The following is a 19,806-nucleotide window of genomic DNA, read 5'->3' as shown; positions in this document are numbered from 1 at the left end:
CTGGATTAGCACAACTATTGCTGGTGGAGTGTAACTCCAAAGGGGAATGGAATGGTGGATAGTGGAAAATAGAGAATAACTTAATGAGGGAGCTGACACACGTGTAAAGTGAAGGGCAGAATCAGAGCTCTTCCCTAGATGTGTTTGGCTATTAAGGGAATACTTTTTTCTAATATTATGGATTTATTGTGTTTGCTATATCTCTCTTTTTAGTTAATCAATTAAGTAAAACTCCTCAGTTCTGGGGGTGGGGGTTAGTATACTCCTAAGAAAACCCTTACTTCTGCAATGCCATCACTTTTGATCCTGGCCTCAGGAAGAAAAGCAGCATAAATGATGGAGAGGTGGAGTTAATGGTACTTTTGGATGAAGGCGATGATCCAAATTTTTTTGTGTGGTACCTAGATACTAAGGTGATGACAGGTTAAAAATCCTTCAGCTAGAAGCTGTGTGTCAGATAAAAGTATGATTCTCCAGTGAAACTTTCATATGATTCAGGTCAGTCTGTGAAATACTTTCGGCTTCTTTGATTCTACCATGATAACACCATGAAGTGGGAGGAAACCAGAGAAGGTTATTTGTTTATATATCCATGTGGGTGTGTAGGGTGTTACATGATTGAAGAAGTGCCCCAAACAAGTGAGTCTCTCTACCTGGGGAGTTGGTAGTTGAAGACAACGTGCAAAACAGGACAATCCAATACAGTTCTGACCAGGTTATTTTAGTTGCTTCTGTAGTGCAGCTCTTGTTTTTAGATCAGGGTTTGCACTATTCTCACTTGATTAAAACATCATGTTCTGGTGCCCTGAACATGTTTCCTTGGCTGCTACCTCCTTCCCACTTCTCCCCCCCCCCCCCATGTTGTGATGAGTTTGATGCTTGAGTGAGATTACCCAGCATGTGCTGAACTTTGTTTGATGTGACGAACCACTGATATTTTCCTTTCTGCCATCAGACAAGAATGTCTATTCATCTTATTAACTGTTATTTAGGCTAGAATATGTATATGCATAGTGCTGGAATGCTGGTGGGGGTGTGCACACAAGTTTATATAATGCAGAGAATGCAGAGCAGCTTAAAATTTGGAGACCATCTTGTGGCCAGATCATCAGAACAAAGGAGTCCCTTATCCTGGCTTTCTTGCATGGCGCTGCTGCAGCTGATATCCCAACATGCAGAAAGCTTGTCATGTTTTGTTGTCAAGATAGCAGCTGTGGTGGCAACTCCAGGCAAAAGTAGTCTTGGGATATGAATCACTTCAGTTTTGGACAGATCAGCCTTTTTTCCTCTGAAGGGATCCATCTGGATCTGCCTCCACCCAAAATAGTTTGTTTAAATTCTAGCCAGGGTTGGATCACAGCATTATCTCTTTTTATTGGGCTTTTTTTAATTGCTGTATTTGGGGACACACGTTGGTGCTGGTGGGGGAGCAATTTTCCTTTCTATAGTAGAAAGCTTTCTCTGGAAGCCATTAAATAGTCACCCTGTGACTTCCTTTTTTTAATACAGCTTTGATGTAACTCACCTTTTGTTCTCTGCCAAACTGATACTTAATGCAAACATCCTCATTAAAACACACAGTGCATTATATCACCCACAAAATCTGACCTCTAAACAGAGCTATTAAGCAGAGGTTGCTAGAGAATTCTATGTATTTATAGAACCATAATTGTGCCTTGAAGATTTTTTTTCTGTCCTTTCCAGCAGCAGTAAAAACTTTTGTGGAACTGAAAGCTTGTGTGCTTTCTGCAGACACCACTAAAAATGGGCTAAAGTCGTGTCTTGAACGGTGATTAATTCTGCTACATCCTGATTAGACTGTTCTTGTTTTGCCAATGAAATTTGAGAAAACACATTTATATTAAATGATGGGATAAAACCTCCCAAAGGAAATGCTCTTGCATTAGCAATCTAATGTTGGAAGGGTGTACATTGCTATCCTCTTGTTTGAGGCTTTAGTTGGCTCTTTAATATGGGAGTGATTAATAAAAATCCAGCAGGGTCTTAAATGATGCTGCACTGTTTGTTGTTCAAAGGTATTAGGCAGAGTATTGCAGTAGGTGGTTTCAATGCATGTGATCTTTTTTAAAGAGCCTAATTTTGTATTTCTAATAACTCTTCAAAAATAGTCATTTTGCCTGGTGACAAAAGGATTAAAAGGCCCCGGCTAGCGCAGAATGCAGCCAGCCTGAGTTGGACAGGCCATTATAGGCATATAACATCTTCACATGTTTTTGTATTGAGTGCCCATCCCTCTTCCAGCTGCAATTCAAGGTATTATCTAAATGCTCTGAGAACTTATTAGTTTAGCTTTTCACTTCACATCCTGTAGCCATAGTTAAGGCTGGCTGTAGGAATCCTGTTGGTCATTCCTTCTCTCTCTCACTGACTTTTCCAGGCTGGAGCAGAGCATTTTCTGTGGGAAGCCTTCTGGCCTTTTAGAACGTCTGCTCACTATAGTAGTTTGTTGAAGCGCATACTTCGCAGTCTTCAGGGCAAAAATGTGGTCAGACTTTGGGTTATTTTTCCCCTTTACTCCTCCAGTGAGGATAATCTAGATATGGATGGTTTTCTGGCCACAACAGTGAAAAATGTTTTGAAACAGCCTGTTCTGGGTAGTTCCTTGTATAGTTTGGTTGGCCATCATTACATCTAGTAGATGTTAAGGCAAGCAATACTTAAAAATACTACCTAAGGAAGCAAGCAACATATTGATCCTGCAGGCTCAGTCATTTGGCTGGTTAATGCACAAAGGTACCATGCTCAAGGCTAGTAGATGATTGGAGGGGATGGGGCATGGCTTCAATACCGCATACTTGGGTAGCATCCCAAAGCACTTGGAACTCCAGAGACTAAATCCTGCAATCATTTTTGGTCCTTGCAAAGCTCAAATGCTAGCTTTATCTATTGTATGGTCTACATGATTTAGACCTAGATGTACTGTAATAGCTTAACCTACCACTGAACTGCAGCCACTCTCAAACTATTCAACAGTGCACAGCAGAATCAGGGGGAAAAGTTAGTATTTAAAGCATTGTCTCTTGCTGTGGGATGTCCTAGTTAGAATTGTGCAATGTGAAGGAAAGCAAGGAGATAGGAATTTCGATGATGGTAGGGTCAGGGAATAACATGGCTAGAAAAAAGCCTCAGGTCTCTCCTCAGACACAGCATCTTTGTCTTCAAATCAACTCACTTCAGAATTAACCAATTTTGTTTTTGCATAAAGTTGTGTACAGATGCAACATATGGCTTTCAATGGGGCCTGGCATTTTAACACTATTCCTTAGGTTGGCTGGGTGAGGCACTGTGAACTGAAATGACTTCTCTGAGGTCACATACCATAGTGACTCATTTGGCTCTGTGTGGATTAGCAGCCGAGACTTGGATCCCAATCCTTTGCTCTAACTACTGGGCACGTGGTCTCCTAGTCCTTGTATATGGTTAAGAGGGAGGGGGAATATGGATTTAGGTTAGCCACTTACCAACTGTTATTCTTTTGAGGCCCAGGAGGATGTTTGGATCGTTAAAAACTTTAGATCCACTTCCTGCCCATAGCTTATTGTCTTAATTAGACATGGACTAAATGGATGAGATGCCTGTTGTTTTTCAGATAAGGGAATAAGTTGAACATGATATGGAAGTCTTAAAGAAATTATTTTTGAAAGGCTTCACAGAAGTGTTTTGAAGAAGCATTCCTGATGCATTGGGAGGAGGAGGCTGCTCTGGATGTATAGGGCAGCATGGAAGAAGATGTGAAAATGAGAACGGAAGAAGACTACAAAGAGAAACTAGAAAACTGACAGGCTCACAAAGGAATTGATATGGAGAGTTAAAAGAAACAACAGCAGCAGGAGTGGACCTTGAAGGGAGGGCAAAAAACATGAGACCAGTGGAGCAGGCAAGGGGAAATCCGTTGAAGAGTTTGAACATGGAGAATCAATCAGTCAGAGCTGCAAAGGAGAGGCAACTTTACCAGCAGCGTTTTGAATGGATTGAATTCTGCTATTTGTGCAATCATCTTAGTTGTCTATGTAGTCTTGCTTTGTACAAGCAATGCTTCCAGGGTCAAGAGTGAAACATCTCCATGTGGCCATATTTTGTTGCAGCACTGCCACGTTACATTGCACATCACTCAATAGCAATATGTGACATAAATGTACTTGTATCATGGGGGAGGAGTCTGTCCTGTTGGACAAATTTAGAAAAATGGTAAATCTAAATGAGGCAGAACCTTGAATGAGTGTTGTTCATTAGACACAGATGTTATCTTCCCTCCTAGAAGCCCCCTTTCAGGCAGTGTTTCAAGCACTGAATACACCTGTAGTTAATATTTAATGGAGTGCTATTGTGACTCAGCCCTTTGAGTGACTGCTTTGTGGTTACAGCCTTGCTAGTTGTGGTTGAGTTCAAAGCATAATTAACTATCACAAACACTATTCTTTTCTAAACAGTGGAGATGGAATTTAGCCAAAAGTGTTTTTATACAGATGTTTCAAGTCCCGTTCAGACCTAAACCTTCCTAAAAGATTATCTGAGCAAATCCAATTGTCAGACTTCTGTCCTGGTGGATTTCCATGGTATTCCATGACTTTCCAGGACACACAACCATGTGGCAACTCTGTTATTGAGAAGCCAGAACCCTAAATATACACAATAATAACACGTTCCTTCATGTAACATGGTAATTATGTCACAAGATACCATGTTGTTCAATGGTAGGTTACCATGTCACTTGCAATTGTCACTGGCAATTTTTAGATGGCCTAACAAACTTCAAACAAAGAAGGAAATTTGTCAGGCAATTATCCTATAATTTGCATGTACTTTCATAATCAAAAGCTACCATGTCATTGCCAAGTTACCATACGTGGGTTCATGTAATGGAATGCTGTCAAGAGCAGCAGGCCCAAAGTTTCAGCCTTGAAATTGAAATGATTTCACCACCACTCTCACTGCCGTATGAAAACAGAGCAGTAGACATGGGCACTGTGAGGTGCAGACTTGCGTGTGTGTTGTGTTGGGTTTATTTTTGTTAGTCAGGTGCACATCATGAGCTTGGGTTTGAGGCAGCTGTACCCTTCTTTTTAGGGGATATTTTGAAACCTAGACTACTGGCTGCCGGCGATAAGCTATGAATAGACAGTGGTGGATTGAAACGGGTTGTGTATGTGTTTGCACAATACTTTATAACCACCTTCACTGGAGCATCTGAGTGGTTTACCAAGGTGGGTGACTGCTGTCCCCATTTTACAGCTTGGGAAACCGAGGCTATGATTGACTTGACCAAGGTGGCGCATGAGTTGATGACAGTCAGAATTAGAACTTGGATTTCATTTGCTTTTAACCACTAGGCCATGTCTCCTGGAGCTGTCAACTTCGACTCCTACCCCCCCCCTTTTTTTTTTCTTTTAAAGGGGAATTTCAGGTAGAGAACACTGAATAGCGAGAATATTTGTATCCGAGGTACTTATTTGGTGAGCACTTTTTAGTACCTCTTGCTAGATATTCCCTTAGATCATGTAATGTTCAAAACAAAAATAAGAGCCGTTTCCCTTGCAGCCCAGCTTCTTAAGCTGCCGGAGCCTGACTTTCAAAGGGTGGATACTCAGCACTTGCAAAACTTTGCCCCTGTAAGTCATCCGAATTTGGCCACTCAGAAATTGAAGCACCCAGAACACTAGTCGCTCTCCACATGCATTGCAGCAGATGTTGCTGTGACTGGCCTTCAGTCTTAAGGTTCCTTAAAAGAAGCATGACAAAACAGAGTGTAGCTTCTACCAGCTACCGAAGGGTTCATCCAACCACACTGTGGGAGTTTTCAGGCCTTCAGCCCTCACACCTTTCAGTCTAACATTCAAAATTCTGGATCTTCTGTGATTTGATCTGAGTAGCAAATACCATGAAGAATATATAAATAGCATTGCAAATGTTCAGCAATTTTCTTAAAGGGAGAAATAAAAAAGAGACTATTAAATAAATAAAAGTCTGCAGACTATTTTAAGACAAGATTATAAAATAACTTTAGAGAACCAGGATAATATTGGGAAGTAGGATCCCGAGCATCAATTGTCAACTGCTGAATAGAGGAATGGCCAGGACATCCCAGCATGAAATTCAGATGACTTTCTGGCAGCCTCTGCGTTGAAGTAGAGGATGCAGAACAAGTCTGGCAGCCTTCAAGCTCAGCATTTGTAAACAACAGATGTTCCAAACTGGAATGTTTGGAAGGCGGGTTGGAAAGCAAGGATATATGTCAATGCTTGAAATTCTTTGAATTTACAACGAGCATGAGCAGTGTCAGGAAGGCTTTCTTAAGATATTTGTTTGAATCAGCAATTTACAGAGAAACATAATTTTAGGTCTTCAGAATCTTCAGAGGTTACTAATTTTAAGGGGGAGAGAATGCAGGTTTTTGGGTGGATTTGGTAAAATATTTTGATTAGATGAATACACTATTAGCGTTAAACCAAAATGGATTTTATTAAGTAATTATGATCATAATGAAAAGCAACAGAGGGTCCTGTGGCACCTTTAAGACTAACAGATGTATTGGGAGCATACGCTTTCGTGGGTAAGAACCTCACTTCTTCAGATGCAAGACTTCTTGCATCTGAANCCATAATTCTTCACGTGTGCAGCTCCACTGGTGGTTACAATGATAGAAGATTTAGTCTAGACAAACCTCCTGAACCATGACTGCATCATCTAACCCTACACAGGGCAAGACAGATGATACAGTGGTAAAATACCATCTGCACACTCCCTGTGTCTATACAAGTCTCCACTGGTGGAGAATGATGTGTCTTAACTTTCCAGGTGTAGACAAGATCACAGAGTAGGCCAATGCAACCAGGATGAGAAATCAAAAAGATGCGATTCCCAATTTTCAATGAAAAAAATTAAAAGGACAAAATATCACTATGATCATAGTATCAGAGGGGTAGCCGTGTTAGTCTGAATCTGTAAAAAGCAACAGAGGGTCCTGTGGCACCTTTAAGACTAACAGATGTATTGGGAGCATACGCTTTCGTGGGTAAGAACCTCACTTCTTCAGATGCAAGACTTCTTGCATCTGAAGAAGTGAGGTTCTTACCCACGAAAGCGTATGCTCCCAATACATCTGTTAGTCTTAAAGGTGCCACAGGACCCTCTGTTGCTTTTTACAGATTCAGACTAACACGGCTACCCCTCTGATACTATGATCATAGTGATATTTTGTCCTTTTAATTTTTTTCATTGAAAATTGGGAATCGCATCTTTTTGATTTCTCATCCTGGTTGCATTGGCCTACTCTGTGATCTTGTCTACACCTGGAAAGTTAAGACACATCATTCTCCACCAGTGGAGACTTGTATAGACACAGGGAGTGTGCAGATGGTATTTTACCACTGTATCATCTGTCTTGCCCTGTGTAGGGTTAGATGATGCAGTCATGGTTCAGGAGGTTTGTCTAGACTAAATCTTCTATCATTGTAACCACCAGTGGAGCTGCACACGTGAAGAATTATGGAACTAAATTTTCCTGGTATAAATTCAGCTTTTGTCAGTTTCTAGCCCTGATAGGTCATTAAACTAGACTTCAAAATGTCATAATTCTAATGTCTACCTTGTTTCTCACCCCTGCCTTTGACACTGATTTTTACCAGCCACTATGCAGAAGTGTGAGTAATGCTGAATACCATGTAAACCAAGTTCTAAGGTCTGAAGGTGGTTGAGCATTAGTTTCTAGATCTCTAGATTCAAAAGATAGTAGCTGTTACATTAATGTTGGAATTGATATGAGATGAGGAATTAGTAAGATCATAATCATGATGCTGTGACTTGAAAAATCTATCCCTTACTAGGTCTATAAGCATGCTATATATACACCTGGATACTGATTCCCGTATTCTAGTCGGGGGGGAGAGACACAATTTCTAGTCTGAATTGTATACATCAGACTTTAAAACGGTCACTGATCCTTCAGTCCCTCAGTACTATGGTTCTTACACTGGTCCAAGATTACACCCAGTTACACTGGCCCATGGTCCAAAGTAACTTCCGTTCCTTGGAAATGTTTTGCCTTCAACAGGCTCTATAGTTCCATGTGATATGCATGAAGAACTTGGTTCTTGTGTCGCCAGCCCCTTACGTATAAAATATTATTATCCATCTCCATTCCCACAGAAAATGAAAGTCCCTTTTAATACTGAATACCAACTCAAATTAAAGGGAAGCTGTGAATGTTTGGGATTTCACGAGACCTATTGTTTTCTTTAATTTCTTTCCTTCCGTCTGTTTGCAAATGCTGTACAACTATGGAAATGGTGGAAGTTCCAAAACAAAGGCTTCCATGTAATTTTCTCTTGACTAACAGAGAAAAACCATTGGATGAGTAGAGTTCTACTGAATGATAGGTACTGGAGACAGGAAATTTTCCACTCAAGAAAAGACTTTTCCTTCAAGGAGGCATTCAAAAAGCCCGGTCTTAAGGGGGAAATGTTCTTAGCAGCAATTTTAAAATGCTGTCAGTGCCTTGCCTGCATAGGAATCCTACTGTTGGCCAGGATTCAATGATTGTACCAGTATTAGCACTGGTGCAAAAGTTTAGGAAATCAAGTCTAGTGTAGACAAGGACTCAGTGGCTAATGAGGCCACATGATCTGTTAGTGAAGCCTATATTTAAGGCTATCTTTTTAAGGTAACATGTAAAATATGTTTGAAAAAAATTGAGCTTGTACTTTTTTTGCTTCTTATGATGTATAAAGTCCAAGACGCTGCTGTTTTTCAGCATTGTCCCTCTTGAGCCCCTATTTCTATCATGACAACAGAAAATTTGCTTGCTAATAAAGTTGAAGGGCAGTTGGAGAACTTCTGTACTCCCACAGGGTGAAATCCCAGGGCACTGTTCATTTAAATGCTAAATCTTTCAGAGGCTTACATTGATCACAAAGCTGTTCCCTGGTGCCATGTTCATTCTCCTCTGGGCTGTTGTTCCCTGACCTCACTCAGACATAGTCCTCTTGTTTAGCAACTCCTTTAAGACAGGGCTGTTTTCTGCTCCAGGACTAGGCTGGGGGTTCCTCAAAGCGTCACCTCACTTCCTGAACTACTGAAATCCCAAGCAAGGGACAGGAGCTGAAGGAACAAATGGTCTGTTGGTCCACAATTTCCTTGGCCAGATGTCATGTGGACGGGCAATTTAATAACTTAAAAGGCCTTGGATTAGTCTTTAGCTCTGCTCTGGTGACAGACAAACTTTGAAGTGAAAGTTGCAGAATTTTACAAAGAGAGCACTCAAAAAAAATCCACGTGCCTTAAGAAACCATTACTTTGGTAGGTTTTTTAATCTGTGCACAACCTCCCATACCCTCATTTCTCCCCACAAATGCTGAGATCTAGTCCAGCTAAGACTCACCTAAACAAGCTCCGTAGATCTATCGTTGTCGTAGCACAGGCTTTAAACAAGAAGAGAGAGGTTTGTTTCAAGCCCTGGATCTGACTTTAGGAAGAGTTTGAGTTTGGGCTGAATCTGCATTCTCCATGTAGACACCTCTAAACTTTGGAGGAAGTTCAGATCCAAACTTTGCAGTTTGGGCTTAGGTCTATTTTAAATTAATTCAAACAGATTGCTCATTGAAGCAATGCTGTCAAACCTAGAGGAATGGCTGGGAGTTGATCCAACTTTTACACTTCCATCTCCTTCGTGGGTGACCTGAAATCAAAAACAGAATAAAATGTGCCAGCCCCTCTGAGAACTACAGTGAGCAAGAATAGCTGCAATTCTGCCCGTGGTTATGGCTAGAAATTGTATTTTTAACTTCCTGTCTTCAGGAACGGTTGTGTAGCTTTGCTGTATGATGTGAAAACTGCCACATTCTACCCCAGACACTGCTGCAGTTCAGAGGTGGCCGAAATAATTTGTGTATGTATATATAGCTTTTATTATCAGGGAGCCCTTAAAAAAAAAAAACACACAAAAAAACCCCAGCAAAACCAAAAACAAACAAACAAAAACCTCATCCCCTTCATTTATCCTTGCCCCTGCATTTTCCAGTGCAATCCTGTCTTTCCTGTCTGTCTCCTCTTGATTGTAATCTCTTCAGTGTAGGGATTGCCTTTACCTTTGTCTTTTACTAGTCCTGAGCACATTGTCGCTATCAACCAAATAATGAATCTCATTTATTTGTAAATAGGTTGGAGTGAGAGGTAGGTTTCTGACCGTCAGAGGGGTGAAATATTGGAACGGCCTTCCGAGGGAAACGGTGGGGGCGACGGACCTGTCCGGTTTTAAGATTAAGTTAGATAAGTTTATGGAGGGAATGGTTTAATGGTAAAACATAGTAGTCAAGGAAAACCAAGAAATGGTAGGTAAATAGTATAATGGCTAACAGGGGTCAGGCTGGAGACTCTTGCCTATATGCTCGGGGTCTTACTGATCGCCATATTTGGGGTCGGGAAGGAATTTTCCTCCAGGGTAGATTGGCTGAGCCTCTGGAGGTTTTTCGCCTTCCTCCGCAGCATGGGGCAGGGATCTCTAGCAGGAGGGTCTCTGCCGATTGAAGTCACTAAAAACAGGATTGGGGACTTCAACAGCAGAGTCCAGGGAAGGGGTAGGGACGGTTTTATGGCCTGCAGCATGCAGGGGGTCAGACCAGATGATCATAATGGTCCCTTCTGACCTCAAAGTCTATGAGTCTGAGTCTATGAGTAATAGACTTGTATAAATGCAAGATGGTATTAACTTAACAAGGTACTGAAAGGGTTAAGGAAGCCCACAGACAGAAATGAAAGGACTTAAAATAAAAAATTAAAAATCTATTGGAGCACTGTTATGTGGTGGCTATCGGAGGTTGAGATTAGGATGTGGCACTAACTGCACAGACTTTAAGGTGACAATCCCAATTAGAATCGTGTGGTGTTGGAGATTTTTTCCTGCAAGACTGCCTTTCATGTGTGACCACATGCAGTGTGTCAACATGCTGTCTGGCGCCATTAGACACCAACAGTTTTAGTCACCGAACTTTCATGGGCCCTTGGTATTTCTGCTATGCACCTTCTTAGAATAGCTTCGGGTGTTACGGTGCAGCAGTTTGGACAGCTGGGAATTGTCCATTTAACTTTTTTATCTCTTATGATGGCCAGAGTCTGCCTTGTTTTATTTGAAAAATAAAGCACATATGTCATGCTGCACTCTGGCCTCCTTCATAGATTCTTGTCTGCAGCTACATACTTTGTCAGCTCTCGCAAGCTAAGCAGTGTGAGACTGGGTTAGTACATGAATAGGAGACATTCAGAGAACAACCAGGTGCTAGTGATTCAATAAGTGACAGTTTTGTCTCTAAGCCTCCGTAGTTCTCCATGCTCATGATTCCTAGAAATGCCATCTTTTAGATCAGTTGTAAAATCTAGCTACTGATGATTTATCCCTTTGTTCCAAACTGTTCAGTAGTTGGTAGGGCGGCCAGATGCGTTGGAAAGCTGGGGAGATGGAGATGGGCAGGAACAGACATTTCTAGTGGGTGAGGACACAGATAGTGCAGGCTGGCTAGCAGGCTTCACACAGCCGTAGCTATGCAGGCTGAGCAGGGAGAGTTGGCAGCCCTGAACTGGCCTGTGTGAGAAGAGTGAAGAAGTGAACTGGAAGAGAAACAACAGATCCTCCTCAGGAATTGGAGACAGGGTTTCTAGTGGTTAGAGCAGGAAACTGCAAGTCATTAAAATGCGGGTTTTATTCCTGATGCTTCCATTAACTTAAGTGAGAAGTTTTCTCTCTCAGCCTCAGCTTCCCCATCTTTTAAAGGAGGATATTTAATCATGCTTTGAGATCTTTATCAGAAAGGCACAAGATATATGTACACAAAGTGTTGTTGTCCCTTAACGGTGATCTTACAAATCCTTGCAATTAATTTGACTTCTAGTTTCTGTGTGTGAAGCTGTCATCGCAGCCAATTTCACAAGTTGTCTTACGGAATATGTGGCTTTTACAGCAAATTTTAACAGTAACTTTTCATTAGTCTGCTTGCGATCCTTTCTTTCATTGAGTTATGGGCTAGAGATAGTGTCTCTTGTCCCATGAAAGTTAAAAGTACGTTTTACCAGACCCAGGGCCACCCTTGGAGAAAGGGTTTAACTTAGTAAAATATGGCATTAATTTTTTCTCTTATGGTGAAAGCTTTTATCTGGGGTTGGAATGGGAAAGGGCAGGATGCAGATCTCCTCCTTGTGTGTCCTGGAAGTACAGGTGGCAACGTATGCATATATAGTCCATATTGGTGTGTGTGTGTGTATATATATATGAGATGCAGAAATCCTCCTTTCATGGACAAGATTCTGTTTCGAATTAATTCATCAGTTTATTAACAAACCAAACCATCATTAACCACACAACAAATGCAGATTTCAGGTTATCTAGGGCAGTACAGTAGGAAGTGCTTGATTTATGTAGGTTAATATCTAGTAGTTGCAACTTTCTTCAGTCAGGACCGCCCAAGGGGGAGCAAGTGGGGCAATTTGCCCCAGGCCGGGGCCTCCAGGAGAGTTTTTCGGGGCCCCTGGAGCGGGGTCCTTCACTCGCTCCGGGGGCCCCGGAAAACTCTCGCGGGGCCTGGGCCCCCAGAGCGTCTTCCGCTCTTGGTCTTTGGCAGCAGGGGGTCCTTCAGCTCCAGGACCCGCCGCTGAAGTGCCCTGAAGACCCGTGTCGGGGGATCCTTCTGCCCCGGGACCCGCCGCCGAAGTGCTGGGTCTTCGGCGGTAATTCGGCGGCGGGGGGGCCCCCACCGCCGAAGCCCCCAGGCCCCCTGAATCCTCTGGCCGGCCCTGTCTTCAGTACTGCATTGTGATAATTCTATCTGCTTTTGTCTGTCAGCAGTATATACAGTGTAGTACATAAACTACAAAGCCTAATATTCTCTCTCACCCTAGATGATTTTTTTTTAAATCAAAGCAGTAGGAGAAAATCACTAGCCTAGAATATCTCCAGCCCCCTTCCTTATACTCCAGACCTTGAAACAATCCAGATCACAAACTTTAGTCATTTCCTGTGGTATGTTTTTAAGGGTAAGAAACTAACATCCAGATCAGCTGCTTTGAAACTATTTTTCTGTTTAAAACTTATCTACTTTGTATTGTAGATCCAACCTTTGCTACTATGGGTAGCACAATGGAAGCCTACAGAGGCTTGTTTTAGTATTAATCATGTTTATTACAGTAGTGCTTAAGGACTGACTGGTATTGGAGCCCCATTATTCCAGGCACTGGACAAACAGAATAGTAGATTTTTCCTGATTTGACAAGCTTACAATCTAAATAGACAGGGTAGGGGAATGGGTGTAACACACAAGGAATGTAAAAAATGCAATAGCAGCAAGTTATTTCCAGGTTTGTAGGGTTTTTGTTCGGTTTGGAGTTGTTTTTTGTGTGTGTGGGTAAACTAAATGGAGAGTGAGGGGGTCAGGGCAGCAGGGCAGGGGAGGAGAGGATAAAAGGGGCAGTTGTGGAGTGAAACTGAAGCGAAGAATCGGAGGGAGGTGGAAGGAGAGGAGTGGAGCAAACAGGCCATCCGCACAGGCTAGAGAAAGTCCAAATCAAAACTGTAGCAAGTTCTCAATGTCCAGAGGTCCCTGCTTTGGCTGCTTTTGCTCCCGCTGGCTAGAGTCTCAGACTGGCTTCTTTTTGCACATCTTAGGAATATCAGCGAGAAATCTGTTTGCCATGGGGAGGTTGCTATCCATCTAATGAAGGATATGCATGGTGTTTGTGGGGACTGCATCTTAGTCTTGCAGAGGGATGGAGTCTGATCTAATTTTACTTCAGTTACTGCTTGACAACTCTTACGTCTCTGGTGTAAAGCCAAAGCTCATCTTGATCTAATAAAAATCACTTTACCGGGATCTCCATATGCACATGCTTAATAGATCAGGTATGTCTGTCAAATATTTATATTCAGAAAAATTGGTGCTGTTTTTTGCAGGCGAGTGCACTTTGAGTAGTGAATAAAAGGTAACCAAATATCCATGTATCTGTCCTCTCTCTATTTTGCTGGATATGTAACTGGTGTGTTAATTTTTCTATAACCACAATCTCCCATATGTTTTTTTACCATTCCTCAATGATTTGGCTATTTTTCTTTTTCCAATGAGAGGTTTCCAGTAGCTGAATAGCTACTAGCAGAAGACAGAAGAACTGTTCATTTCCTTTTATGTGACTATTTCCACTAGGAACCCTGAGGAGGATTACCAACAATCAGTACCCAACAATTTGTGATATGTGGTAGTAATTTTAATTTTTTGTGAATGTTTAATCTTGCTTTAAAACATGAATGCATTACTTCATTATAAACCCCTATTAAATGATGCACATGTCACTCCCCCACTCTCCCCCTCCCCCAAATTCAGATTTTGTTCAAAGGCCCGGGTGAGGATGGTGTAGCTGTTTCTGTGTTAAAGAAACTGTGGAGTGTGAAATCTGAAGGCTTTTCTTCTCAATCAGAACAGACCCTGTAGTGCCGCTTGATCACACAAAGAAGGGTAAATTGACAAATGCATTCCAAACCATACTGCTGTACTTTTAGAACAGCCTGTCAGTGAACCAGTGAGATCAGCTCTTTTGCCAAACTTTTCTGTGATCTTTAACACACAAAGTCCTATCAAATGCCTTTCTAGTTTTCTGCCTAAAGATCAGTTGGTTTAATTTTGACACGTTGGTAAGAAAAACTTCATATGGATTTTTCATCTTGGTTTTAGTAGAGATGAGCTTTTCAGGCAATTTTGCAACTGTTTGACACATTTTTGCCATAGCCTGGCTTTTTAGAATATTTTAAATTTTGTCTCTTCCAAGAATTACGTAACACAGGAAAAAAGAACACGTGTAAACAAATGATAAACAGATATAAGGGAAATTAAGTATTCCAGCCAAGCTAACAGGTCTAGTCTCCACCAACCCAAAACAGTGCTGCAGAATCCCTCAGGTATTGTAGAAAATTACTGCTTAGGTCTTGGCTTGATTTCTGAAATGATGTTTCTTAAAACCTTATTCTTGAATTAGGCGGCTTGTCACTTCTATCGTCTCTGCAGTGAGACAAGGATGTTGTCCTCCTTATTTTGTTACGTTGGCACTAAAAATTAGTCTTTTTTCATAACCTCATTCTTTATTGAACGGGGGAGGAGGGGGTCAGCCATAGAACATGGAAAAAGAAAATAGAAAATTCCAAGATGGGATCATGCACCTCCCTGATAAATTTTAGAGGTGTGGTTACTCTATTGGTCACTGTAGGTTTAAATGCAATGGAAGTATGTATAAAAGTATCTCAGAAATGCATATAGTGGCTGTACCTTCTCTCTCCCACTGGGTTGTTATTGATTGGAAATAAATCAAACAAAAAAACCAACATCCCTAAAGTAATTCTTTATGAAATGACACATGTAGTAAAACAATCTTTAAAGGCAGATGCCATACTGAATCTTTGCTTAAGTATAAGTATTTGCACTGTGGATAAAGTTAGCCTTTTAGGCTATTTATCCACTTTTCAAGAAAACAGCCAAGTGACTTTTTTAAACCACATTCTCCCCTGACTTATGTCCACATGCAACAACACTGATTTCATTGTGTGTAAGTTAGGGTAGTTATCTGACTGTTGATAAAGCCTTGGTTGCACTTTAAGTTAATATCTTTTAAAATATGTATAAATATTGAATTTATACTACAAACCATTTCATTTACCAAAATAAAAAGTCACACAATAATATAGTGTTAAAATAAAGCTGATTACCACATCCAAATTCTCATGGGGAGAGATGGGTTAAGAAAATGTTTCAGGGTTTTTGGGGGTCTTGGTATTTCATTGTATTGGCTTAGAGTAGATTCTCAAGTTTAGACATGTTAGGGAGAAAGAGGGAGGAGGAGTGTAACTTTGCTGAAGATTCAGCTACAAAAAGTGTGTGTGGGGGGAATGCTTGAAATGCATTTCCTCATGCTGAAATTGAACAATATCGGATCTCCTCTCTAGTTTGTAGTTACAGAAATTGAAGTGGGCTGTAGGACAGAGCAAACACTTGTGTGAGGGTTGAGAGGGAGATGATCAAAGAAGCAGCATCTGCTATATCTCAGAATCACTGTAAACCAGGCATAACAACATGTTCTGCTCTCTGCTTCTGGAAATAAAGATTCAGTCAGAACATTATTTGTCCAGGTGAGGGCAATGACCTGGGAGGTGCTGAATTCTTTGTTGAATTAGGGTAAGGTAAGCAATAATCATTTACTGTTCTGTGCAACCAGCTTGGCTTTGTTACAGTACTATGAGAGGCTTCAGACTTCCTGAATACAGAATCGGTCCAGTACACTTTTTATTTAAATGAAATTTTACTAGTGCAAAAGCTTCATTATATTTGGTGGCTTTTTTTTCCTCTATGTTCATGCTAGGGACAGACCTCTGCTAGTTTACTAACACTTGAAACGTTATTGTTGCTGCTAGGGTTCTTATACAGGTCACCTGCCCATCATGGACAGAGCACTTACTCGTTTTGGAGTGAGAAGCATGTTATAACTGTGTAAGGGCTACTGAAGAGGAACACACCTGTTGAATGTGTCTAAGAAAACTATCTCTATCCATGTTTGACAGAGGAAATGTTGCTAGAATCTGGCTGCTGGCTACCGGCAGCTTTATTTAAACTTTGTGCAGTGGGTAGCATTATTCTAGTGCCAGTGTGGATGGTGCCTAAATGATTGGATATTTGAAATCTGCTTACACTGTAGACAAGAAACAAGTCTATGGATAAAGCTTGCACAGTCCCTCAGTCTGTAGCACTCTCTCTCCCTATCATGGGTATCAGAGTTCCCCCACACCTTTTAGAAGACATGATTCTCAGGAGCTACATATGGTATGTTAGAGTAGCTACACTTCTGGTGTGGAACTATAGACTGTATGTTCAAGTGAATGATTTAGCCTGCTTGACCTAAAGTCCTGTCCCCCACAGTGTTTCCATTTTGCATTCCCTGCAGGAAGGATCAGAATGTCCTGTCTCCAGTCAACTGTTGGAATCTCCTCTTAAACCAGGTGAAGCGAGAGAGCAGGGACCACACGACTCTGAGTGACATCTACCTAAACAATATCATCCCTCGGTTTGTCCAAGTCAGCGAAGACTCTGGGCGACTCTTCAAGAAGGTAACGGCATGCTGCAGCACCCACCTTTTCTTTGACCCTGTAGAAAACAAAATTGTAGGTGTCTTTTCTGCTGTGACTCGCTGACTAGTTGGTTTGCTAGCCTGTCTGCAGCTTGCAAATCTGTTTTCATCATACGCAACTGTACTCAGACTTCCTGTGATTGTCGTGGCTTGAGGATTCTCCTAAAAGGAATCCGTCAGTTCTTTAGTTTAGTCTGGTGATTGGTATCAATACAAGGGTAACTGAGTGCAGTTTAGTGGCTTGTGATATGCAGAAGGTCAAACTAGATCAGGGGTTCTCAAACTGAGGGTCGGAACCCCTCTGGGGATTGCGAGGTTATTTAATTGGGGGGTAGCGAGCTGTCAGCCCCCACTCCAGACCCCACTTTGCATCCAGCATTTATAATGGTGTTTAAATATATTAAAAAATGTTTTTAATTTTATAAGCGGGGGGGGGGGGGGAGAAGGGTCGCACTCAGAGGCTTGCTATGTGAAAGGAGTCACCAGTACAAAAGTTTGAGAATCACTGGACTAGATGATCTGCTGGTCTCTTCTGACCTTATACTTTATGGGCTTGTCTACACAGTAGGTTAGTATGTAACAAGGCAAGGTGTGAATCTGCAGCACACCAGTTTGCTGAGCACAAAATCGCCACGTGCACAGAGCTACAGGGCAATGAAAGCCTTAGCGTGTGGCCTGAGGCTCTGACTAAGGTTCATAGATCCAAAATAGGGCCCGACTCTCCTTTTTACCTACTTTAAACACACACATGAAAAATTACATATACTTTGTTTTAAAACTACTGTTTCCAATCTCTTAAATTCAATAACTAGAATAAGCTGCCAACACTCATGTATTACAGCCTTCCAATAACAAATCTGTGTCTGCAATGGAGAGACTGCTGTTAAACCTATTTGGGGTTTCCATCTTGCCAAATGATGAAGCAAACCATTTTGAAAATTAGATACCTAACTGTCCTTTTGAAAACCAGAGGAAAAAACCAGTGTCATTTTTTAGGAATTACTTCTCTCAAGAGCACTTGGAAATAGGTTTGGACAGTGGGAGTGTGTGGCTTGAATGTTAAGAATTTATAGTTGTCCAGTTGATGAAACATGATGTGGAAGATTTGGAAAAACACCTTTAAACAATAATGAATTGGTCTCTTTTGAGATTTCTTGATGGTTGCACCATCTGTCTGGTTAACTTACTAAAACCAGTGCAGGTTTAAAATGTTTTCTGTCTCATGGGTGTGTCTTGATTCTTAAGAGAGTTCTTTCCATTCTAACAAAGTTGGAAGAAAGGGCTGCAAAGTTTGTTGTGGCTAGCTAAAGAATAATTATATAGGCACTCATCCTGTGCAGTAACACTACATGTGGGGATACAGATCAGGACAGTTTTGACAATATTTCCTAGCTGTCTTTTTGCTTTCTGTGGTCCTAATTGGTCTTATGCTAAAATCAGTGACACAAGTTGTGTGTATGTGACTTTAAAATGTAAATCTGTTTAGGTGAAATCTTGACAGTAATTGGGGCCTTCATCAGCTTTTCACTGTGATCTTGACAACCGCTTGAAATGTCTTAAGAGAATGTGTTCTGTCACTCTATGAGCATCCATATGTGCTTTTTAACCAGTTTAGAGACTCTATGCAGTGTAGCAAGGTTTAGACTACTATAAAATGCACAGCATTTTGCTATTGTACATAAAATGTTATCCCAAAAAATTCACATGAAGGGGCAGGGTAATCTTTCATTCTCATGATCGGAAGCAGTGTTGGGTGCTGTATTTTGGAAGCTTTGTAGGTAGGGTGGCAGCTGATTTGTGCTGGAATGGAAATGGTAGCAAGCGTTGTGCTCCTTTTGAGTCTGTCTGTTTGCTGAGCATTACTGCTATTGCAGCAATATGTAGGAGAATGTAATCTGATGCAGAAAATTTAAGAATATGAATGACCTACTTCGGGGTTATGTTTTCTTGGACTTTAAGATTTGTGTTCCTCAGGTGCCTCCTAAGTAGAGGGGAATCATTGTTTTTCAAGTAATGTCACAGCGAGACCTTTTTTTGACCTCTTAAAACTTTTTGGTAATTAAATTACAGTTGATTAGATACTTACATGGGATTATTGAATGCCAGTTCCGCTAATCCTTCCAGAGGATAAGTATTCAGTCCTCTTCGGGTTTAACAGGAGTTCTGCAGGAACAGAGTGGCTGAGGAAGTCCCAGGGCAGCTGATAAACTCTCTTGTTTATCCAGAAACTGGCATTTTCAGTTTCAGCCCTCTCCTCCCCTATACAAACATGTTCTTATCCTGTTCTGTTTTAGTTTGATCAGTGGGATTTGATTTTTATTTTTTGTATGTGTATAAAAATAAAAAATCTTGGCTTGTTTCTCAGACTGAGTAGAAGCGTCTCAGTCTCGTGAAGACGGGAGCCCCTCCATGTCAGAAACTCAAATATTGTGGATTAAGTAACTAGATCCCAGGCTTACCAAGTTGGCTTAATACCAGGGCAGGTGTTTGACAGAACCTCTTGTGTTTATGCTCTGTTGCTAGAAAGGAAACTTGCATCCCAGCCCTATCCAGGGAACCTCACTCCTGAGCAAAATGGCAAATCTTAAATGGAAAAGATTTGACTGAACTCAGAACCGCTGGGTATTGCACTCTTCATTGGAGCAG

The 19,806-nt window shown here is 41.3% G+C and overlaps 1 protein-coding gene across 4 annotated transcripts in view; it reads left to right on the top strand.

The window, feature by feature from the left end:
* SRGAP2 (SLIT-ROBO Rho GTPase activating protein 2) overlaps nt 1-19,806 on the top strand; it is a 203,406-nt gene that overhangs the window by 89,210 nt on the left and 94,390 nt on the right. For all 4 annotated transcript variants that reach the window (XM_034767147.1, XM_034767146.1, XM_034767148.1 and 1 more), the window contains one exon: nt 16,978-17,140. In XM_034767147.1, coding sequence (XP_034623038.1) covers nt 16,978-17,140 — 163 coding nt within the window. The remainder of the gene's footprint in view (nt 1-16,977; nt 17,141-19,806) is intronic.

Source organism: Trachemys scripta, chromosome 4 (genome assembly GCF_013100865.1).
Source record: "Trachemys scripta elegans isolate TJP31775 chromosome 4, CAS_Tse_1.0, whole genome shotgun sequence".
Taxonomy (NCBI): Eukaryota; Metazoa; Chordata; order Testudines; family Emydidae; genus Trachemys; species Trachemys scripta.
The sequence above is the reverse complement of the archived record's forward strand: the minus strand, read 5'-3'. Positions and strand labels throughout refer to the sequence as shown.